The sequence below is a fragment of the Podarcis raffonei genome, chromosome 5, assembly GCF_027172205.1.
Source record: "Podarcis raffonei isolate rPodRaf1 chromosome 5, rPodRaf1.pri, whole genome shotgun sequence".
In the NCBI taxonomy this organism is placed as follows: Eukaryota; Metazoa; Chordata; class Lepidosauria; order Squamata; family Lacertidae; genus Podarcis; species Podarcis raffonei.
In genome coordinates, this window is record NC_070606.1 from 74,616,734 (window position 1) to 74,641,222 (window position 24,489).

The 24,489-nt window shown below is 45.5% G+C and overlaps 1 protein-coding gene across 1 annotated transcript; it reads right to left on the reverse strand.

The window, feature by feature from the left end:
• Positions 1-3,437: 3,437 nt before the first annotated feature.
• On the reverse strand, positions 3,438-5,214 carry PAQR9 (progestin and adipoQ receptor family member 9). The gene has a single exon (XM_053390186.1). It carries the CDS (start codon positions 4,875-4,877, stop codon positions 3,501-3,503), a length of 1,377 nt encoding a protein of 458 aa, XP_053246161.1. The 5' UTR covers positions 4,878-5,214; the 3' UTR covers positions 3,438-3,500.
• Positions 5,215-24,489: the final 19,275 nt, after the last annotated feature.

Sequence of the window (24,489 nt, forward strand, 5' to 3'; positions counted from 1 at the left end):
GTGTGTTCTGGGAGAGTGAAATGTTCTGTTTCTTTTTAATGCCTGATGTACACAGACTTTGGGCAAAGACTGACCTGTTTGTGTTAGGCAAGACAGCAAAAGGGTGTTTGTTGTAAGCAAGGAGAGGCCTCTACCCAAAGGTCTGCAAGATTATGGAGGACCACGTCAGACAATGATATTCCTTTTCATAGGTCCTGTGGCTGGCTTGATCTCTAAGAGTTCCCTTACCAGCAACAGGACAACTAGTGAGACACACACCTGAGGAACCAGATTCTGCAACAAACCTAGACTATATCAATTTAGGGTAACAACATTACACAATCTAACATTAGCCAACAAGAAGGTAATAACATTACACAAGGCCACTCTGTCAGGGGCTCATTCACCTGCTCCTCTCTGAACTGGATATATGCAGTGACCTGCAAACATTGTCTTTTTGCTGTCTACCAGGGACAAACTAGACACAAATCTGACACAAAAAATGGGGAAGCTCACAAACCAGGGAGAGAACATTCCAATCTTCTCTTCTGGAAGCTTGCCCCTTTTAAGCAGGCAATTAGGACCTTCCTCTTTAGACAAGTGTTTTGTTATTTGTTCGGCTTAGTTGTTTAATTGTCCCTCACCGGTGGCACATTTATGATTGTAGTTGTGCTGTTAATGTTTTAAAACTGTATCCGTTCTTTGAGAATCACAATGATCAAAAGCATAAATAAACAAACAAATAAATAAATCACCCAGGACACCGCGGTTGATGAACAGACAGCTGAACAACAGGAAAACTTCAATAGGAGCCCCCGGTGTAAAACTGCCAAACTATAATTGCTTGTAGGAGTCTGATTTTATTCATTTAGGGCTTGACTGTACCCAAGGTTCTCTCCCACACTATGGGTATTCAAATTAGCACAGGAAAGCTAAGAAGATTATAATCAATTACTGGCATTGTGAGTGGTCACTGTGCTGAGTTTGCACAGAAATGGCACAGCATGTCTTGCCCACAATTGAGGTTGTTCTTTGCTATGCTTCTTATGATCCCATCACTGCCCTCAGTTTTGTGTGTGTGTGTGTGTGTGTGTGTGTTATATTCCAGCTGAGGAAACACTCCATGCACCTGATGAAATGGGTTCTAGTCCATAAAAGCTTATTATTGTAGGTTTCTAAATGCTGGTTTTTCTTCTTGGAATAGGAATCATGGACCAGCGCTTTGTTTACTTCCACAACTCTCCTGAAACAGTACAGTTGCGGATTTTCTCTCTGTGCCTCTGAGCTTTTATTTTCATAAGTTTTACCGATGATTTGTTTACACAATCAAAATTCAGAAGTAGTCCCCCCCCCCCCGAGTTATAGTCCTGAGATAACAGTTGCTATTAACGTGAACATAAAATTTTCAGCATCTTTCATGAACACTTCCTTGTCATCTATCCTGGGACATCCACATATTTTTCTATGAAACTGTAAACTTGACCAAGAGGTGTAACAACCCTGCTACTATCATATAGCACAGGAGATGATAAAAGAACTTGCCATTGGATTGTTGTAAAGCTCTCTTTCAGCTCAACTCTGCCATACCCCCCTGGGTATGTATGTATGTATGTATGTATGTATGCAAGCAAATCAGAAAGTTTGTTCTGTGGCTGCTATGCCAGGATAACTAATAGTGCAATCATATTCTGACACGTTCATAAACTCACTGGTGATTTGGTCCTGTATTTAGTGCTACTTTTTCTAGGATGTTCTGAAACTATGTTAGTTCTAAAGTGAACAACTCCTTCAGCTATACTTTCAGCTTGCGTGCCATTTATATAAATGTGCACCCTTCACAACTGACAAGAGATGCATATTTTGTAAATGGGCACCAGAACCAGAGTACAGTCGTACCTTGGAAGTCAAATGGAATCCGTTCCGGAAGTCCGTTCGACTTCCAAAACATTCGAAAACCAAAGTGTGGCTTCTGGTTGGCTGCAGGAAGCTCCTGCAGCCAATTGGAAGCCAGGGAAGCCCTGTTGGATTTTTGGCTTCCAAAAGAACATTTGAAAACCGGAACAGTCACTTCCGAGTTTCGATCGTTCGGGAGCCAAAACATTAGACTCACAAGGCGTTCTGTATAAAGCATTTTGCAAGAGACAGGCTTTATGTGTAGAGGTTGGGCTGGCTATGTTCCCTGCTCACCTTTTGTTTCTCACAGTTTAACCAACAGCTTCTGATCAAATTATAACCCAGTTCCACTATAGTTCACAGTTACTTAAAGGTATTTCTATGCAGAAGTTTTAAGTACTGCATTTGCCTTGGGGCCAAGGCAAGTTAATGCAAAAAGAAACAGAACTCAATCTGCTTGTGTTGAAAACCAAGTTCCAGTGCATATGACTTCAAAATACTTTAACAGAAAATGCACACACACACATCCTTGAGTGCATCATGTGCATTAAAGGTAAAGGTACCCCTGCCCATACGGGCCAGTCTTGACAGACTCTAGGGTTGTGCGCTCATCTCACTCTAGAGGCCGGGAGCCAGCGTTGTCCGCAGACACTTCCGGGTCATGTGGCCAGCGTGACGAAGCTGCTCTGGCAAACCGGCACCAGAGCAGCACACGGAAACGCCGTTTACCTTCCCGCTATAAAGCGGTACCTATTTATCTACTTGCACTTAAGGGTGCTTTCGAACTGCTAGGTGGGCAGGAGCTGGGACCGAATGACGGGAGCTCACCCCGCCGCGGGGATTCGAACTGGCGACCATGCGACCGGCAAGTCCTAGGCGCTGAGGTTTTACCCACAGCGCCACCCGCGTCCCTTATCATGTGCATTACAGGCACAGTATCAAGAGCAGCATGTAGCCCACCGTGCCCACGAAGGTGGGCGAGGCGGGCGCGTGCCCTTGCAGGAACTGCTGCAGGCCTTCCTCGACATAGAAGAGCTGGTCGTAGATGCTGAGGAAGGTGAAGATCATGTGCATTATCTGATTTTAAATCTCAACAGTTCGTCAGTGCAGGCCTAGCATATATTGCTAATTGAAATAACATCTCCTAGACAGTCTGAAATCAGTAGATAGCATTCATATGGTCCATGCATATTGTTCCCCTGAAACCTTGATCCTAGGCACATTAGTTGAAAGTAAGACGGCGCGGCTTGCTTTCAAAAAATTTACTGAGGATCAAATTGTAGGAGAGTTCAAGAAAGGGTCCTAAATGGCTTTTCTTTGTATCCTAAGCAGCAATAAATAAGAGTAAGTTGTATACAGTGATGCGGCTAGAGCGCCATTTTCTAAAATCTAAATTTGTTTCCAGAGAAACAGAAGTGTTCATTTTCCCCTAAGGAGTTCAGTGCTTGATTTGGACGAATTCAGTGCTCTTCTTAGCACCTTTCTCTGAAAGGTACCAGGGCTTCTTAGAGAGTCAACCTCCTTGAGTTTTTCTGCGGCAAGCCAGCAAAATAAATTTTTTTAAAAAAAAATACCCTCCGGGCGATTTAAATGGAGACCTGCAACAGAAACCGTAAGGGGAGGCTACCTCAATCGTGTTTGCAGGCTTCCGGGACGTTGAGAAACCTCCTGATGACCAGGCCCAGGCACAGTATCAAGAGCAGCATGTAGCCCACCGTGCCCGCGAAGGTGGGCAAGGCGGGCGTGTGCCCTTGCAGGAACTGCTGCAGGCCTTCCTCGACGTAGAAGAGCTGGTCGTAGATGCTGAGGAAGGTGAAGATGTGGAAGAGCTGGTGGCTGTGGCCGATGATGTCGAAGAGGCCCGGCTGGATGCGCTCGGGGATCTTGCTGACGTTGAAGAAGGCGGCCACCAACAGCCAGAAGTAGCGGCGGTAGAAGTGGACGAAGAGCGTGGGGTTGTGGCCCTGCAGGTCGAAGAGGAGGCTCTCGAGCATGATGGGGCAGGCCATGCTGAGCGGCATGACGAAGACGAAGGTGCGGATGGCGAAGGGGTAGGCGCAAAACTCGGAGCGGCTCTTGCAGCAGGCCACGGTGCAGGCCACGGCCAGCGCGAAGGCCACGGGCAGCACCAGCGCGCTGTAGGCGGCCAGCGGCGCGCTGCAGTCCACGTGCCAGCCCAGGCGCTGCTGCAGGTAGCGGCTGAGCGCGCGGGGCTCCAGCAGGCTGAGGCCCGGCAGCAGGTAGTAGTAGTAGGCCACGGTGCTGGCGAAGCCGTAGTAGCTGATGGAGGCGTAGTCCAAGTAGAAGAAGGCGGCGCGCAGGCGCAGCGACAGGCAGCTGAACACATGGGCCGTGCAGCTCATGGCGAAGGTGAGCAGCACGCCCGACGCGTAGCACCAGAGCGGCAGCAGCGCCGGGTGGTGGAAGGGCACGTCGCCGGCGCCGCGCAGCAGCAGCAGGCGGCAGAACTTGGCGGCGAAGAGCAGCAGCGGCACGAAGTGCGTCCAGAAGTTGAGCGTCTCGTTGGTGGGCTGCAGCACCGACGCCAGGCACTCCTGCGCCGTGCAGTGCAGGCGCCGGTAGCCCGACAGGATGAAGCACTCCACGAAGTCGTCGGGGACCTCGTCCCAACGTAGCAGCGGCCGGGGGCCGCCTTCCCGACGAGACGGCGGCCGGCCCGAGGAGCGGGCAGGCTTGGGCGACGGCGCGGCTCCAGGGGGCGCCTGGCCCTCGTCGGATCCGCCGACCGCGGGCATCCTGGCGCCCTCCTCCTTCGGCGGCTCCCCGGCGTGGGGCTGGAGGAGAGGCCGGCCGCCGGCTGCTGCGTGCCGCTTAGAGAAACAGCAGCCCGAGCCGGGATTGTGATGTAAGCTCACCAAGGCAAAGCCGCTTTCCTTGCTGCTGCTGCTGCTACTGGAGGAGTTGCGGTGGATTTGTGCTTCGCCCGAGCAGCGCCGGCGGCCACCGCCTCCTCCTCCTCCTCCTCCTCTTCCCGCATCATTCATTGCAGCAAGGGCAGGAGGCAGGCAGCAGCAGCAGCCTCGCTCGCCCCCAGCCAGCGCGCAGCAGCAGCTCCTGCAGGGAGAAACGGCAGGCGCATCGCCGCGGTAATTCAAGCCCGGCCAGGCACGCCTGGGTCAATTTCTATAGCTCAGCCAGACTCCCCACCCGCTTTCGCCGCGGCTTCGGTTTCTTAAATCATCTGCGGGGAAAGTTTCCCCTTTCCCAACTGCGCCCTCGGTGCCGCGCGCCGGTTGAATGATTGATGCCCCCGACGCAAGGCATAGACTGCAGTGCCTTTCAGCTCTCCGGGAGCACCGATTAATTGCTAAATCCGGGGATGCCCCGCCCCCGCCGCCGCCGCGTGAGCCCTCCCTCCCTCCTTCCCTCCCCCCCCCTGCCTGCCTGCCTTCCCATCTGTCACTTTCTCTGAATACTAGGCGAAACCCTGGCCAAGAAAAGGGATCCCTTCTGCTCTCTCCGCGGTGCTGTCCTCCTCTCACTGGTAATTCGATCTCCTTAGGCTTACCTTGGAGGTCTCTCGATGTCAGCTCCTGTGCTTGAACATTGACGGGGGAGAAGGCAAGAGGCTGATGTTATAGAGGCGTGCACAAAAGCCATAGATTTAGGCGCAGTGAAAATTGATTTAAAGCAACATGTCGCGATGCATCCATTAACAGACACAAAGATCTGTAGCCTCATTTGTGGGCAGCCCATTGAATACAGTAGGACTTGGTTCTGCTTTTACTGTAACTGGGCTGTAACTTCTGACAACAGTAAACAAAAAGGACTCAAGGGGACAAGACACGCTTCAGTACTAGAGCATAGAGAATTTTTGAAACAAACAAGTTAGTGTGAGTCCTTAAAGATACATCAGCTAAACAATTTACTTTAAAAAAAAACAAAATATTGCTTGTGCTATGAAATTAACCCATATAATGACATTGTGTTGTGCATTTTAATGCAAATTAATATGTACAGCACAATGTCATTCTGTGGATTATTAAACTGACTGGTATATGCTTGACCTTTGTGAGGTAAAGGGCCTGTTTTTTTCCATGCCAGATGGTGTGGAATGATGGTGTGGCCATGATTTTTAGAGCACTTCCAGACTGCCATTACTTTGGGGTGGGATCCAGACCCATCCCAGCAAATTCAGGCTGCACTATTAATGCTGATTTTGAGCCCTTGTGCAACAAAGCCTCTTTCCCAAAAGGTAAGACTTTTTGTGAAAAGGGAGTATGCACTGGAAACTGTGGGATAATGCTTGATGCAACATTGTCTAATCTCACAAATCATGATGAATGCTCATTAAATCACTCATGTAAGCTTCTCTTGCCCTTGATAAACAGATACACCAAAAAGCTGAATGAAACAGGCCTGTTATCTGTGACTGGCAGTATGGAGCAATTCCTTTGGTTTATCTAGCATTTCTCTTCCCTCCCTGCCTAAAAGCCGCCTTCAAAACACATTACTGTATTTAAAAATCAGTTGAACAGGGTTTTCGATAGTCATTGCATATTACAGAAATGTAGGCATTCTTATTGTACTGGGGCATGATGGCTGACTGTAACTGATGATTCATTTCAAAAGATGAAATGAAGCAGCCACTTTAAATTTCCCACCAGTTTTAGGTGACCAATAAATAATAAAACAGGGAGATGTAATGTATATGCAACAAATTAATAATTGAAAAGAAAAGACAAAGGAGTGTTATACTGTAAACAATGGGACTTTCCATGTGATTAGATGTGCCCATCAGTGTATCCTGGGTGATCAGAAGCCTATTAAGATGCCACTGTGCTTAAGACCCATGAGTGCAACAATGCCACCCCCCCCCCATGATTCTCGGCACCTTATATCCAAAGGCATTCTCTGCCTCCAATACCTGGAGGCAGTAGCCACCTTGTCTAGAAGCTTTACCCCCACGAGTGTCTAATCCCCTTTTAGAGCCATCTGGTGGCACTGAATTCCACAGCTTAATTATTTGCTCTTTGAAGAAGTTACTTTTGTCATGGCTCCTGAATCTAGCAGTAATCCACACACATAACTGGAGGCTGCAGAGGCACCAGCTGAGGAGTCAGATGAAGTTCAGGGTTCTAAGCTGGCTGCCACAGGGGCCTCCAGAAGAACCTCTGGACCACTAGGGTCCGTAGGGACCTTGGTGGGCATCTTCCCCTGAAGAATCAGATGCCTCCCACTACACTTCACCAGTCTAGCAGCACAGGGAGTGCTATGGAATGGAGAAGTAGTAGCAGTCTTGAGGCCAGAGGATTTGCCCTTTAAAGTTCTGAAGTTCTTCAAGTGGGTAGAGCCTAGAGGAAGTTGGCAGAGGGCTCCTCCACACTTCCATGGAGCAACTTTTGGAGCAAACGTCAATCCGTGGAAAACCCAGTGGTAAAGATCAGGTTTCCCTGGGGGAAAGTGGTGCAAGTGGAAGTCTGGGTGAGCCCAGAAGTTTAAAGGATATCAGTCTGCTCCCAACTTTTGCCAGGGCAAGTAATTCACTTGGAGCTATCCGTGGTCCTGTAACTTGTGAACAGCCTGGCCCCCATGAGATCAAGCATCAGATTAGAACATGACGATTTGGTTTTTTGTTCTGACACATTCTTCCCTCTTTTCCTCCTTTTCCTGTTTGGCTCCAGGCCAACCAGTCAGTGTGACGCAATGCTTCGAGTAATGGATGATGAATAGGGAGGCAAACCTGCAGTCAGCCACAAAACTTGCTGGGTGAACTCAATTGCTTATGATCTTTTGGTCTAATGTATCTCGCAAGTTGTTTTCAGGAAGTGAGGTGGCATCTGTTTCCTTGGAGGAAGGGTGGAATAAAAATGCAATCGCTCAGATCAAGTCAGAATAAGAGGCAATGAACATTTGGAGAAAGAAAAGAGAACAACAAGCCATGTTTAGCTTTCACACTAGAACAACAGATCATACACAGAAGAAGATACTGCACCTCCAACAAATTTATAATAAAATACATATGGCAAAGGAAAATAGTATTTAATAAATATACAGAGTCATTCTGTATTCCAGCAGGGAAGTGGAAAAATATCAGGGGAAAAACTCTCTTCAGTACGTAGTAAGAGAAGCTTAGGATCTTTGACCATACCAGTTATATTGCTTTATCTGCAGGCTTAGTATCTATGAAGAATGATGTTTCTCTTTAACTTCATATAATGTGACATTGAGGAATAATGCTTTTCTTAAGAGCCAGCTAGTACTGGAGTCTATTTTGTGTCCTCTTTCTCCATCTATGAGAATCTGAAATGGCATCAGTGGTTATTCTGGCTGCTTTAAGGAACCTTTCTTCCATTTGGCTCCAACTTGTATACAGTATTTGTAAACAAAGACAACACAAGTTTTCAGTGCTCTTCTTAATTACAGGAAACCACTGCTCAGGGAAGTGGGGAGCATTTAATCATACTGTTTAGGGTGCTGCAATAAAAACAAGTTGCAAAAGCATAGGCAGCTCCCATAATTCCCCTCCCATTCCCCCCCCCCTTAACAACCATGGGAAGCAGTGTAAACTATGAGATAGTAACTGGCCCAAAGTCACTCAGTCGGCCCTATGGCTAGTGTAAATTTGAACATGGACCTCTCAAGTTCATGTCTTGATACTTGAACAACTCTACCCCAATGGCTCTCATATGTTCAAACTTCCCTCTGAAACCAAATGACTGGTTAAATAAAGTAAAGGATGTTGCCTGTATCGCCAAATTAACTGATTTGTGTGAGAGAAGGCAAACGGGATTACAGCCGTACCTTGGTTCTCGAACAGAATCCATTTCGGAAGTCCGTTCGACTTCCAAAAACATTCGAAAACTAAGGCACAGCTTCTGATTGGCTGCAGGAGCTTCCTGCACCCAATTGGAAGCCGCGGAAGCTGAGTCGGACGTTCGGGTTACAAAGAACATTAGCCAACCAGAACACTCACTTCCAGGTTTGCGGGATTCGGGAGCCAAAACGTATGAGTACCAAGGCATTCGACAACCAAGGTGACTGTATGATCATTTTGCCAAGAAATATATGTATGTTTAATTATATACTGGGTAACAAGGTACAAGAAAACACAACCCCACACTCCTTGTTAGGAGTGGTATATTCAGTTGAATTTATTTAAGTGTAAAAAAAAGTAGTTCTGATAATGTTAAAGAGCCCTGTATTTTTCTTTTGTATTGTTCAGCGTTAATGAGAGTGGTGTTTACTTTCTCCTTTTTATTATTTTTTTCTGATTTATTTTATTTTATTGTAAAATGTTTTTGTATTAGCATTGTAAAACCTTTGAGATATCAAGCAAAACATAAAAGGTCAAAAAAGGAGAAAAGAAATAGCTGTGCATCTGGATTAGGAAGTTACATACAGGGTGAATCTGACCAAACCTCCCCCTCTCCCCATGTTATGAAAGATTGTGCTTCTTGTGGTAAGGTAAAAAATATTGCTTCTTTTGGTACTCTACACTGAAAATCTCATTTAAATAGGAAGCATAAATTATGCAAAAGAAAATGTGCAGGCATTTGTTTTTCCTAGTTGATTTAGGAATGCTTCACATGGTATCTTGAGCAATAAATTTCACTTTGTTGGCAAATGGTTACAAAACCTATGTACAGGTATGCAGTTGTTTGGCAACTGTTGGTGGGAGAGAACCCATTGAATAATCTGTGTTTGTGGGAGTACTCTTTGTGCATGGGATTACTTATAGCACGATCCTCTGCATGTCTACCTGGAAACAAATTCTTCTGGGATGTATAGGACTTATGCAGAGGTACATGTGTTTAGGGTTGCAGTCTAAGGCAGCATTCAAACTGGAGGAGTTTTATGACTTTTGCCAAGCTGCCATTGTAGACAAAGTGCTTCTGTCTTCTGTGCTACAAGACAAGAGTCACCACTGGGAGAGGTATTCTGCTTAGGCATTGCGCAGATCATTATTCGCCATTGCTAATTTGGCGTGAGGAGAATGTTGGTCACAATGATAATTAAGAAATAAGAGGCCTTTGCACAACAGGCCAAACCCTGTACATTATGTGAACCACAGGAGGTTCTTTGAGATTTTATCTCTTCTAATACCTCAATCCAGCCTACACATATTAGGCAAGCCAGGTCAAGCCATGTGTATATGCAACACATTCACCTGCTTCTGGTGAATTCTCTCCAGGGCTCACCTGCAGTTCCCTTTACCCCACAATTTATTCTGTATGGTCCATGGCTTCTAGGCATGGGTCCAAGATCTTTTTCTTTTGTGCCACCGCTTTCCCTGGGAAAATCTGCTGTTTAACGCTGAATCTGAGCAAACATCAATTTGCTGGAAACCCAATGGACATTTGCTCCAATTCAGCGGTAAACGGCGGGTTTCCCCAGGGAAAGCAGCAGGGAAATCCATGCCTAGAAGGACCAAACGGAAGTGTGGGTCGGGCCTTGTTTGGGGTTACCACTTGTCTATCACTATAGAAGAGGAAACACATCTCTGGAAAATGTGTTTGCATAAAAGCTGCATGTGCTAATTGATGGTAGAGATGCACACTTAGAAATACAGAGCACTACAAACTGTAGGAATGCTCTATGCCAGCGTAACTTACCCTTATTCCAAACTCTGTTCAGGAGCAGCGCTACTGCTGCCTGAACTGACTGGGACCTGGCAGAGGGGAAAACGAGTCTTTTAAACAGTTTGATTTATGCCACCCTTTTTTGTAAGTATACCTTCTGCTGGATTGCTAGATCCAGTGCCAGATTTACATATAAGATAAACAAGCTATAGCTTAGGGCCACACTCTCTTGGGCCCCCCCAAAAAATTTAAAGGAAAAAAACACCTGGATGTACATTTCCAAAACATAAGACAAAAAACAAATAAAATAAAACCTGCATACAGCAACAGTGTTTTGTACTGTGTATTCCTATGATGTATGTAATGGGCCCCGCCTGCTAGCCTGCTCCCATATATATATATAATATTCAACACAAAAAATTGTGACAATTTGTTGTTGACAAAGGACCGCTGGACATATAAAGGGCCCCATTACCTTCAGTAGCTTAGGGCCTCATCAAACCTAAATCTGTCCCTGGCTAGATCACATGAGCAAGCTAAAGGGAATTTGGAATAAGGGTAAATCTCCCTTTGCCCTGCTTCTGCCCTACCTTGCCTTGCCTGTTTTTCAGGATTTGCTCCAGCTGAGCCAGAATGGAAGACTTACACAGGTACATCCGTGCTTGAGCTGGGATGAGGAACTCCTGCTGGGCAAACTCCAGCTCAGCTGGAAAACTGCCTATCCAAATTCCATTAATCGAGGCGGAACTTGGGCTTTGGATGCTCCCATAATTACTTTAAATGTAAATACCATGCATCTCACGATACTGGGGAAACCTGTAAGCAGGTGGCCTGTGTGCTTGCTCAGCTGGGAACATAGGAATCTGCCTTTGTGCTGTATCAAACCATTGGTCCTTCTAGTTCAGTACTGTTTACATTGACTTACACCAGCTGTCCGGGGTTCCAGATGGGGGTCTTTTCCAGCCATATTTGGAGATGCCAGGGATCTTCTGCATGCAAAGCAGGTGCTCTGCTACTGAGCTACAGTCTTCCCCCATTTGCTGTCCAGGTGTTAGCTATTGATGGGCAACATCAAGGTCTCTGTTCTCCTATTTTTAGCTTTAAGCCAGATTTGAATACTGGACAACCCTTCAAATAGAGGACAGCTATCTGTAAGGAAAGACACATGGCCACCCTACTCTCTGGGGTTGTCAGCATTCACTTGTGGACTGCTGCATTTCCGGGCATTCATTGTAACAGGCGTCTAGAAAAGCTACATTACAGGCGCAGGTTACAACAACAGCCAAGGCGACATTTTTCCACCTTTTCCGCATCAAGCAGTTGGTTCCTTACCTTTCCCACCCCAACCTGGCCACAGTGGTCCATGTGATGGTCACCTCCAGGCTTGACTACTGTAATTCGCTCTACACGGGGCTGCCTTTGTTCCACCTGGCCTTTGGTTTAGAATCAGTTTGATTCCCTCCCCCTCTTTCTTTTTCCTTTCTCCTCCTATGAAGAAATTGCATCCTAATGTTTTAATGTTGTATCTTAATCTTTTAAACTGTATTTTAATGAACTTGTTTTTATTGTTGGTTGTTAGCCGCTCTGAGCCCAGTCTTGGCTGGGGAGGGTGGGGTATAAAATAATAATTATTATTATTAGTATTAGTATTATTATTATTATTATTACATTGCTTACTTTCCATACTGTGATGGTTCTAGCAACTGTGAAGACATAAATGCATTCTAAAAGCTTCTGACCTACCTCTGATCTCGCCTATGTGTACATTTTGGGGCAAAAATAGCCTGTTAATATTTGAACAGCTAGAAGAAACACATTGGAGAAATGCTTGTGGATGTGTGATGTCACTGCCATATGCAAGAAGGAAGGAATTGTGATCACGCAAGTACAGTGGTACCTCGCAAGACGAAATTAATTCGTTCTGCGAGTTTTTTCGCCTTGCGAAGCACGGATTCCCATAGGAATGCATTGAGGAAACAAACTTGCAAGACGTTTTCGTCTTGCGAAGCAAGCCCATAGGGAAATTCGTCTTGCGAAGCAACTCAAAAAACGAAAAACTCTTTCGTGTTGCGAGTTTTTCGTCTTACGAGGCATTCGTCTTGCGAGGTACCACTATAAGCAAGTTCATGTCGACTGTGGAAAAATTCTTATACAACCACACCAAGCAAGAACGGAATCCTAAACAGTGGACAGGGATGGCATTTCAATAGAGGAGGGTCATATTCACCAGCCACATGATGAGCAGGACACAGAAATGGACAATTTCCAAAATATGGTCTAAAGCAGGCACCCCCAAACTCGGCCCTCCAGATGTTCTGGGACTACAACTCCCAATATCCCTAGCTAACAGGACCAGTGGTCAGGGATGATGGGAAATGTAGTCCCAAAACATCTGGAAGGCCAAGTTTGGGGGTGCCTGGTCTAAAGTACATGGTGTCCTGGTTGAATTGCATCCCTAACTGGGCCCTACCCTTCCAGAAGCTAAATTAAAGTACTCATTTAAAACAACAGCAACTGCAAAGAGTGTAATTTTCTTACCTCTAATCGCCACTATGTATCAATTAAAATAAGGGGTGTGTGTCCTGTAGCCTTTGACCTAATTTCATATGGGGGGGCAGAGGGAGAAATGGTGGGTAGTAGGTGGAAAACATAGAGATATCTCATTAAATCAACCCCCTCCACCCCTTTCCCTCCCCCCAATGTCTCAACAAATGAAACTGATTTGTAAAAATGTTACACGGAAAAAATACGAGGCATTACACAAACTTCTGTAAAACAATAAAATCTTTAATAAAAACAAAACAAAACAGTAAAATCTTGTTTTCTGGATTAAGGAAGAGCTCAGCTTTGTGAGGAGTAGATTGCAGAACAGAATCCCCTTTTTACACAGAAAGTCAATAGAACTTCTTACCAAAAAGGACAATAATATCCTGCTTTTCTTAGTTCATTCCGGAAGAGGCCACATTGCCAAACTTGGGGCCACTTCTAAATGGTGATGCTGTAATAAACAAAAATGATTCTCATGCAAAAAATAAAATTAAATTAAATTAAAACTGGAGTGGGGAATGCTCTGCAAGCAAACAATTCAGACCTTTGGAAGGGTGATATGCCCCTCACCCAGCAGTCCAATGGGCAAGAAGAAGTGGGTGGCAGGAAGACAGAGAAGCAGACATGTATGGCAGAGTGTGAGTGGGGAAAGTGGGTGGCTCACCCACTGTCAGCTGTGGCCCTACCCACTACCAACATGTGGCCCCTGACAGATTATCTTGTGGGAATGCAGACTTCAGATAAAAAGGTTAACCACCCCTGATTTATAAAACGAGGAACTGCTCAGAATGGGGGAGTGCAGTTTTATGATTTTTCACTACACGTGCAGAAGTGTTTCCCCATCATTGATTAAGGCTGCAGTTCATAGCACGTTGACTAGACAGTCCCTCTGAACCTTGAGGGATTTCCTTCTGAATAAACACACTTAGGATTGTGCTGCATGAGTAGCTTCTCTTAGGATTTTGGCATTTTCCATCAACTATTTTTGACATATGCATGCTGGTCTAGTGCATGGTCAGCATGTTACATGCTGCTAGAGCTAGTTAAATATTGAATAGTAGTAGTAAAATAAATGATTCATAGTGTAAGGCATCACATATTTAGAAGTCTGAACAGTTACATCTTTCAACCTTGTAACCTTGAGCTTGTGGTGGACCAGCTGAAAAAAAGAATGTCCACCCCAAAAATGTTTATTCAAGTATAACATGATGGTGAGGTTTGGGGTTTTTTTTTGTATACTATGCAGTTTTTTTTAATAATAATAAAAAAGATGCTGATACACAGCACTTATTACTTGCTAAATAATCTCTTCTGCCTTTTATTAGCCTTGGGATAATTACAGGCAAGTTCGTTTTCCAAATGAAAGCGGCCCATTTCCAAGAGTTCTATGATAGTTTTCTTTCTGGTGAAATACCACAAATAATTCTCTTTAAAAAGATAAATTAATTTATGCATACCTGATACATAAATGTGGATAAACAGGCATATTTGTGTGACACACCCCCAGCCAAATTTTCAAAACTTAGTTGCCTTCAACTTGTATGTAATTAAACAGCCTAATTAAAAGCCAATCCCATATGTGGATTAAGTACATTTATTCCCGATGTCTTGCAACTGCAATATTATCTCTGGTCTCTATCTAGGGTGTAGAAACCTTCATATTATTTAGTGGAGGAAAGGCCACATCTCAACATGCATTGGCTATCTACTTCTTTTCGCCTAGCCTTCTAAAGCATTGTTGGATTTTCACGTTTCCTGGGTCCAAGTATCCTCCAGACCAGGCTTCCTCAACCTCGGCCCTCCAGATGTTTTGAGGCTACAATTCCCATCATCCCTGACCACTGGTCCTGCTAGCTAGGGATCATGGGAGTTGTAGGCCAAAAACATCTGGAGGGCCGAGGTTGAGGAAGCCTGCTCCAGACAGTTCCAAAAGGAATCACAAGGTTGCCGCCTGCAATGGGCCACCAGATCTGACCTCCAAATAATGTGTCACCTGTGGCGTATTCCTCTGAGGCTGGATCTGTTATCACCTTGGCACCCCCATGCCACTTCCACAGCAGCCTCTCAGTGAATAGGGGACACTGCTTGTCTCCTCCCACCCTTAGGGAAGAAATGGTGGGGGCTGCTTTTGTTAGGATTTTTATCCGAGCTGCTCCAGTGAGTGGTACTATGATTGTATACATCATGTGTGTCTCTGAGACAGCGTGAGAAAGGAAGTCTGTATTAGTTAGTTTCACTTCTGTGTGTGTCACAGGTTTCTGTACTGGTGTTCCGAGAGCACGGACATAGAAGAAGAAGAAGAGTTTGGATTTGATATCCCGCCTTTCACTCCCTTTAAGGAGTCTCAAAGCGGCTAACATTCTCCTTTCCCTTCCTCCCCCACAACAAACACTCTGTGAGGTGAGTGGGGCTGAGAGACTTCAGAGAAGTGTGACTAGCCCAAGGTCACCCAGCAGCTGCATGTGGAGGAGCGGAGACGCGAACCCGGTTTCCCAGATTACGAGACTACTGCTCTTAACCACTACACCACACTGGCTCTCAGTGTGGAGTCTACTGATGGAGTCTCTGTATATGACTGTAAATAAAGTAGTTTTAGAACTACGATTGAGTCTTTCTTCTCCTATGATATGCCAGAAGACTGGCGTGCTCTTTTCAGGAGAGGTCGCCTATTACCGTACTCTCTGGATTGAGGGAGATTTATAGCCAGAGAGGACCACCGGAGAGACGCCTCGAAGACTTGGGAAGTTGGCAGCCATTCCCAGGGCGTTTTTCCAACAGCCTTCAGGGGTCTCCTGAGCTCTGTACCCACCAGATTCAGAGCAGACCCGTTTCTCCCTGTGAAGTCCTTAGATTACCAGTTCAGCTGCTGGGTAAGGTTGACTCGATTCCCTTCTTTGTTCCCAATGTCGATCTTTACTCTCCCTTGTTGATCATTATTTCCCCCCTTCAAATTTTTCTTCACACCCCCTTCTTTCCTGAAAAAGGCCCATTTTGTGATTTGCCTCAGGTGCCAAAATGTCATGGGCCAGCTCTGTTTTTTCCCATTCTGTTGTAGCTGGCTATTCTGCACAGCCCACTGGTGGCTGGGATTCCCTCTCTGGGAGAGAGAGTGGGGCTGGGAGCAGGGGGCAGAAAAACACCAAAAATAACAACTATACTAATCAACCGAAGGAAAGGGGAATTAGGGTTGCAAAGAGAGTTGTGAAGGGACATAGCAAAGGAAAGACACAGTTGGATTTAGAGAAATCTGTGGAGTGGTGAAGGATAGAAAAAATGTGGGGGTTATTGAGATAGGGTGAGTGTGATGGGTAGGGCAACAGGAAATGAGCAAAACAACATGGAGGTACAGAGTTTGATGCTGTTGCCTGGCAACCAGCAACTGCCAGTAAGGGAAGACTGTTTCCATCATGGGATGAGCCAGGTCCAGCTACTTGGCCTCAGAGGATTTTTTGCGAGAACTGTTGCCTGGTATGATGCTAGGGAAGGGACAAGGAAATGAACAGGAAATGCTGCCTTGATACTGTGAATTTTTCGTCTTTCTACCAGATTTCTACTAGATCTGAGTGTGATTTTATTGTGAGAATCTTTTGTAAGCTGCTATGAAAACTTTGTGGGGCTATAAAGTGGGGTGGAACTATTTTTAATATAAATCTGCATCATAACCTGCCCTATGGGGTGCGGAAGGAATACAGAGCACTATAAAGCAGAGGAAGAAAAGGAGAGAATGGACAGAGTGCATTCTGGGGAGCTGAGGAAAGTGAAATTGGGTTAAAAAAAATAACCATACCGTTAAGACATTAGCAATTTCCCCACTTGCTGGCCCTCAGAGTGTCTTGAGAGATTCACCCCTGGTTTTCAGAATAAGCTTAACGTATTGAAATCACCATTCACTGGAGTGACACCTATACATTATGTTTACCATTGAAAACAGTTTGTGGGGTTTCTTTCGGTTGTGCAAGACAACAAAGATAAGCATAAGCCTACTGCTAAATGCCATCCTTTCAAGTGTCAAAATCAAAGAAAGGTGTGCCATATTTTCACTATTTATTTATTTCATTTATATGCAACTTGATTAACAAAAGCTCTAATTGATATTAAAATGTATCAATTAAAACAGTTACAAAATTAAGAGCGTTTTAAAATTTAGTCTCTTTTACCCCACTGTCAACACTGAGGTACCGTCATAAGCATCTCTGAAAGATCTCCCGTGCAAAAGATCTGGCATACTGAGTGATATCATTCACTGGCTGCTAATGTGTACTGGAAAACAGCTGTGCCACATTGTGCTATAAATAGCACAAATTCAGGGATATACTTCCATATGGAATCAATTGTTAGGGGGATGACCTTTCAGATTCCAGCTAAATCTCTGCCATGCTTTCCCTTTTCACAGAATTCCCTGATACCACCCTGCTTGTAATTTGGCAAAGATTATTCATTATGAAAGCGCACAGAAGCTGAAATCATGCGTGCACGCGCACACACCAGTTGGTTTTAGTTAATGAGGTGGATAATTAAAAAGGATTAATGAAGTGGAGTAAAATGAATGGGTTATGACCGAAGATAACAGTGGAAAGCACTACAAACTCTGCAACCATTCTTGCTTTCACATGGACACTGTCATTTTCTCATTCTTCTCCCCAAACCAAACATCTTACCTTAAATGCTTCCTATTCACCTCACGAGCAGAACTCTAGGCTCCCTGCTCCTGTTGTTTGGCCTTTTACTTCTCTGCATGCATCCACTATGGACCAGATTAGTTCATGGTGCTTTGCTTCTAAAGTATGGCCTTTGGCTGGGCCCCCTTTGGCTCAGAACCAGATCAAAAATAAAGAAGCAAGGCAGAGGATGAGACTGTGTGTCAGTTCTGCTGTGAAAGATGGAGGGGCCAGCTAGAAGTTAGCAGGAATCCAGTGGGAAGCAAGTGCCCTATTCCCCTGTCAGGTCAGCTGTGTTATTGCTGAAGACAAAAATGCTGCAATAATCACATTTTAAAAGAATGAATTAACACAAATTATTCTCTGTCCCAATAAACGAGGACTGGATTAACCATAGACCCAACAGCCAGTGTAGCATAAAGTTAAGAGCCAGTGTCACATTACTGTTAGACTAGGTCAGACTTGGGAGTTCAGTTCCCCAATTAACCATGAAGCTCACTGAGTAACCTTGGACCAGTCACTGTCTCCCAGCCTAACCTACCTCACAGGGATGTTGTGAGGAACAAATGGGGAGGGGAAGAACCATGTACACAATCTTGAGCTTGGAGGAAAGGTGGAAAAGAAATTGAATAAAAATGCATAAGTAGTGGAACCAAGGACAGGTTTTAAAGGTCTAGGGCCAGCTTTTCCACGCTATTAAGTTTATTAAGGGTGCTAAGAGTTGTTAAGAGACACCCCTCCATTCCCCTCACAGAGCTCCAATTCCCAGAGTGGATTAACAACCAGTCCTTCTTTCCCAGGGAACTCTGGGAATTGGAGCTCTGTGAAGGGAAGAAAGAGGAATCTCCTTACCAATGTAAGTGGTCAAATTATCCTTGTCCAGAAAAGGGCACAGTTGATGCACCTGCTGAACCTGGTGATAAATGCTCTTTAAAGGTGCCCGGGCCTCCATGGACAACGACTGCTCCCAGAGCACCCCTAAACTGCATACAAGTTCTTTCACAGGGAATGCAACCTCATCTAGAACAGGCAGACCCCCAATTCATGGACCTGGGAACCACTTGCCCACAGTGATCCTGTCCTAAGAAAGGTAAAAGGTAAAGGACGCCTGGACGGTTAAGTCCAGTCAAAGACGACTATGGAGTGCAGCGCTCATCTTGCTTTTCAGGCCAAGGGAGCTGGCGTTTGTCCACAGACAACTTTCCGGGTCATGTGGCCAGTATGACTAAACTGCTTCTGGTGCAACAGGACACCGTGATGAGTGCCAGAACGCATGGGAACGCCGTTTACCTTCCCACCGGAGCAGTACCTATTTGTCTACTTGCACTGGTATGCTTTCCAACTGTATTAGTAAGATTGAGCTTCAGTCTGTTGACCATTATTCACTCCACTGCATCCAGGCATTGGTTCAGTTTATCCTTTCCTGACTCTGATTTAATAGACAAGTAGAGCTGCGTATCATTAGCATGCTAAGGACACTGTGCCCTGAACCTCCTCTTGAATTGTTCCCAAGGGCTTCATATAGATCTTAAATAGGACTGGGGACAAAATAGTGCTTTGCAGCACCCCACAGCTGTGCTGTCAAGATATAAACATGTAGTTCTCCAGTGCTTCTCTCTGCCACCATCATGCATGTAGAAGTGGAACCACTATAAAACCACGTCTCCAACTCCCAACCCATAGAGATGGTCCAAGAGGATATTCTGCTCAATGGTACCTAAAGCTGCTGAAGGATCCAGCAGCAGCAGGCTTGCACTCCCCTGGCTGCTCCATCAAAGGTTCTCTGTCAAGGCGATCAGGGCCAATTCCATGCCAAACCCAGGCCTGAATTATAGGAGCCAAATCCTACAGCTCCCCCGTAAAATATTTGAGGGGGTCACGCCCACAAAGTTAATGGCCATTGCCATTCAAAAGGTGTGTGTGCACCATGACATGTAATCGATTATTCAGAGTGGCGCTAACTTGCCCCTACCCCCCCAATATTTTATTCTAGTTGGCACCCCTAGCCTGAAACCAGACTGAAACAAGTAATCTGTTTCCTCCAAATGTGTCTGCAGCCAAACTGCTATCACTCAAAGCATCTTATCCCAAAAGGAGGTATTAAAGGCTGGGTGGTAGTTGTGAAACCCCTCTGGGTGCAGGAAGGGTATTTTCAGGAGCAGACGTACCACCTTCTGCTTTAAAGCAGTCGGAACAACACCCCCACCCCACCCCACCCCTACTGTTTGTCAGTGCTGATCACCCTCTGGATGAGGAACTGCCTTCCTCCCACTAAAAAAAGTTCAGCCTGTGAATCATTTTAGGCAGACAAAAGCATGTGATAAACAAACAAATCAGTGTAAGAGTAAGCCAGTGTTTCAGAGTACAGTGGTACCTCAGGTTAAGAACTTAATTTGTTCTGGAGGTCCGTTCTTAACCTGAAGCTGTTCTTAACCTGAGGTACCACTTTAGCTAATGGGGCCTCCTGCTGCTGCCGTGCCGCTGGAGCACGATTTCTGTTCTCATCCTGAAGCAAAGTTCTTAACCTGAGGTACTATTTCTGGGTTAGCGGAGTCTGTAACCTGAAGCGTCTGTAACCTGAAGCATATGTAACCCGAGGTACCACTGTATATGCTGCCTTGAGGTGTATGTGACACATTGTTAGCGTCTATGAATAGATTTCAGTAGTGTTCATCTTTTCCTTTAGAAAAATGTGTTGACTGCACCCCCTAGTGGTGAGGAACCCCACCAAACAGTCTTTAAAGACTTTTGTGTTCATGCAAAAATGTGGCGTGGGTGAGCACAATCTTTTACTAGACCATGCTACTGAAAATGCGAGGCCTGTCAGCTGACTTATCTTTATATGATGTACATGCATCTATATACACAGTTGTTTCAAAAGCTCAAGACTTTTAGGGTTCTGGAGATTTCTTCCATTCCTTTGATACGACAGCTGCATCACCACTCTGAACCAAATATGATGTAGGCTTTCTTCTTCTTCCATATATTGCCTATTTGTTGTTGTTGGGTTTTGGTTTTTTTGCAGGTTTCAGCACTTGAATGTATTTTTATCCCACCTTTCCAGGCTGGAAAGCCCTCCCAACGCAGCTCACAGAAATAACATAACACTCAATACAAATAAAAATTATGAAAACTAAAACAGCAGCATAGAACAACTTAAACTCAGATCAGCAATACACAGAAAACATAATACACAGTCATAAGCAGTGGTGGCTCAAAAACCTATCCCCACATTAATAAAAAATGAATGAGAACAAAAAGCTTTTTAAAGTCCATTCTGAAATGGCTAAAGTGGTGGTCACATGTACTTTGGTGGAGGAAGAAAGTTCTACAAATATGGGGCCACCAGTGAAAATGCTCTTTGCACCTTTTTCATTTGGGCCCACTGAACTGATTGGCCTTAATGTAAGTGTGATCTGTGTGATTGCTCTTAAGAGTATGCCAGATGGAGGAGCCTTATGGGCAAGTTCATTTAAGTGTCCTGATACAGACTAGGTATTATATACTCTTATCACTTTACTCCTCAAGCAGCTGAGCAGCTGTGCTTTATGGTAGGTGAAGTTTTTGAACAGCCTTTAAAGGCATGTAGAGCACATTACAGTAGCATACCCTCCAACATTTCTCCGATGAAAATAGGGACATCCCATTCTATAATGATAATTTTATTATTTATACTCCACCCATCTTACTGGGTTGTCCCAGCCACTCTGAGTAGCTTCCAATATATGTCAAAAGGACCCCTGACAGTTAAGTCCAGTTGCAGAGGACTCTGGGGTTGTGGTGCTCATCTTGCTTTACAGAGTGAGGGAGCCGGCGTTTGTCCACAAACACTTTTTCCGGGTCATGTGGCCAGAATGACTAAGCCGCTTCTGGTGCAATGGAACACCAAAACCAGAGCAGTGCACAGAAATGCTGTTTACCTTCCTGCCTGAGTGGTACCTATTTATCTACTTGTACTTATTGGCGTGCTGGGCCTGAGCAACGGGAGCTCACCCCGTTGCGGGTATTCGAACCACCGACCTTCCGATCGGCAAGCCCAAGGGGTTCAGTGGTTTAGACCACAGTGCCACCCGCTTTCCCCAACATAAGTAAAAACATAATAAAACATTAAACATTAAAAAAACCCTTGCCTATACACTACATGATTGCCTTCAGACGGCTCGAGGGTTGGATAATTCCATACCCTCCAACATTTCTCCAATGAAAATAAAGGTAAAGGGACCCCTGACCATTAGGTCCAGTCGTGGCCGACTCTGGGGTTCCAGCGCTCATCTCGCTTTATTGGCCGAGGGAGCCGGCGTACAGCTTCCGGGTCATGTGGCCAGCATGATTAAGCAGCTTCTGGTGAACCAGAGCAGCACACGGAAACGCCGTTTACCTTCCCGCCGGAGCAGTACCTATTTATCTACTTGCACTTTGACACGCTTTCGAACTGCTAGGTTGGCAGGAGCTGGGACCAAGCTACAGGAGCTCACCCTGTCGCCGGGATTCGAACTGCCAACCTTCTGATTGGCAAGTCCTAGGCTCTGTGTTTTAACCCACAGTGCCACCCGCGTCCCCAAAGAAAATAGGGACATCCTAAAGAAAAGCTGGACATTCCAGGATCAAATCAGAAAACGGGGCGGCTTCTCTAAATCAGGGACATCTCTGGAAAATAGGGACCCTTGGTGGATCTGCAGTAGTCTATGGATTGTAACTTGTTTGTTTTCTCTTCCTGAATCTAGTCCAACCTCCTGCATTGCAGGGGATTGGACTCGAATGACTCTTTGGGTCCTGTCCAACCCTACAATTCTATGACTAATACATGATTGTACCAAGTCTTTACACACAACCTTGGACAACGTACAACTTCCTGGGCCTTTTGATTACGTAGCTGACATCCCAAGTGGCTTGCAATAATTAATGTATGGAATTTTCTGCCACAAGATGTGGTGGTTGTTAGCTTCATGTTTCCCCCCCCTTAATATTTCTGGGTTGCTTTTCCAGGTTGTTGTTGTTGTTTAGTCGTGTCCAACTCTTCGTGACCCCATGGACCAGAGCACGCCAGGCACTCCTGTCTTCCACTGCCTCCCGCAGTTTGGTCAAACTCATGCTGGTAGCTTCGAGAACACTGTCCAACCATCTCGTCTTCTGTCGTCCCCTTCTCCTTGTGCGCTCAATCTTTCCCAACATCAGGGTCTTTTCCAGGGAGTCTTCTCATCTCCTGAGGTGGCCAAAGTATTGGAGCCTCAGCTTCAGGATCTGCTTTTCCAGGTAGTGCCCATTTAAAGTGGCTTACAACAATGCAGTACATGAAGCACACAAGTAAGAGATAAAACCACCTAGTGTGGGTTAAACCACAGAGCCTAGGACTTGCTGATCAGAAGGTTAGCAGTTTGAATCCCCACGATGGGGTGAGCTCCCGTTGCTCGGTCCCTGCTCCTGCCAACCTAGCAGTTCGAAAGCACATCAAAGTGCAAGTAGATAAATAGGTACCGCTCCAGCGGGAAGGTAAATGGCGTTTCCGTGCGTTGCTCTGGTTCACAAGAAGCGGCTTAGTCATGCTGGCCACATGACCCGGAAGCTGTACGCCAGCTCCCTCGGCCAATAAAGTGAGATGAGCGCCACAACCCCAGAGTCCGTCACGACTGGACCTAATGGTCAGGGGTCCCTTTACCTAGTCTTCTCAAAGATAAAAAAGACAACAAAACAAAAAGGAAATAGCCACAGTCCACCCAACTTCATTATGCAGGCAGGATAGCGTAGGTGAAGCCAGCTTTGGTCCAAAACATTTTGAGCTTTAAACATTAAAAACAGCACTTTAAATTGAGCCTTTAAATGCACTGAAGCTTCCCCCCAACAGGACGCTGGATCAGCTCAAGTTTTCAAACCACCTTCAAGCAGAATTGCCGTGTGTATTACAGTAGTCTAGTCGAATCTTTCCAAATAGCGCTGCAATTCTTATACCAGCCGAAAGCTGGAAAAACGCACTCCTGGCTACCAAAGCCACGTGGTATTTTCCAGCCAGCGATGAGTTCAGGAGGCCCTCCAAACGGCACACGTGGTCTTTCAAGGCGAGTGCCGCCCCATCTAGGACAAGCTGCAAGCCTCCTTCTACAGCTGGGCATCTTGCAACCTCCAGTACCTCCAGTTTTCTCAGATTTAATCTGTTTGCCCTCATGCCAGAACTGTCTCCAAGGCGCCAGTTTAGGATTTCAACAGCTCTTCTCTGACTCACATTATCCCTGAAATAAAATCTGTCCGAAAGCTCTGTCCCGTAACGCTATTTATTATTATGCACATTACGACTGAAGCTACTCAGCGCTATAGGAAATGCATATATTTTACTTATGGCCAGGATTCTATATACATATACATATACATATATATATATATATATATATATGGGGGAGAGAGAGAGATAAAATGAATATATCCCTGCATAATGAATACACACACACACATATGTGTGTATATATGAATATATGTATATATATATATATATATATATATATGTATAATGAATATATATATATTCATTATGCATTACTTAATTAGCCTCAATTGGGCTCATGGGTCGGCGGGGCTCTGGGCGACTTGCTTGAGTGTCCGGATCAGCGTTTGCTGCACATGCCAAGCTGACAAGACGTCAATAGGATTTAAGAAATCTGCCTCCCATTCTAAGCAAGCCCTTTCACCGCGCATGCGCGCTAACGCGCCCCCCCTCTCGCCTTATGCCCTGCAGGCGAGGCGGAGCTAGGCTTCCTCCTTTGCCCAACCTTTTTTTTTTTTTAACCTTCCGAAATCTCGCGCTCGGCTATCGGCTCGCCGTGCCTTGCCCTTCCTCCTCGCCGCCGCCGCCGCCGCCGTTCCTTCCGCCTAGAACCCCT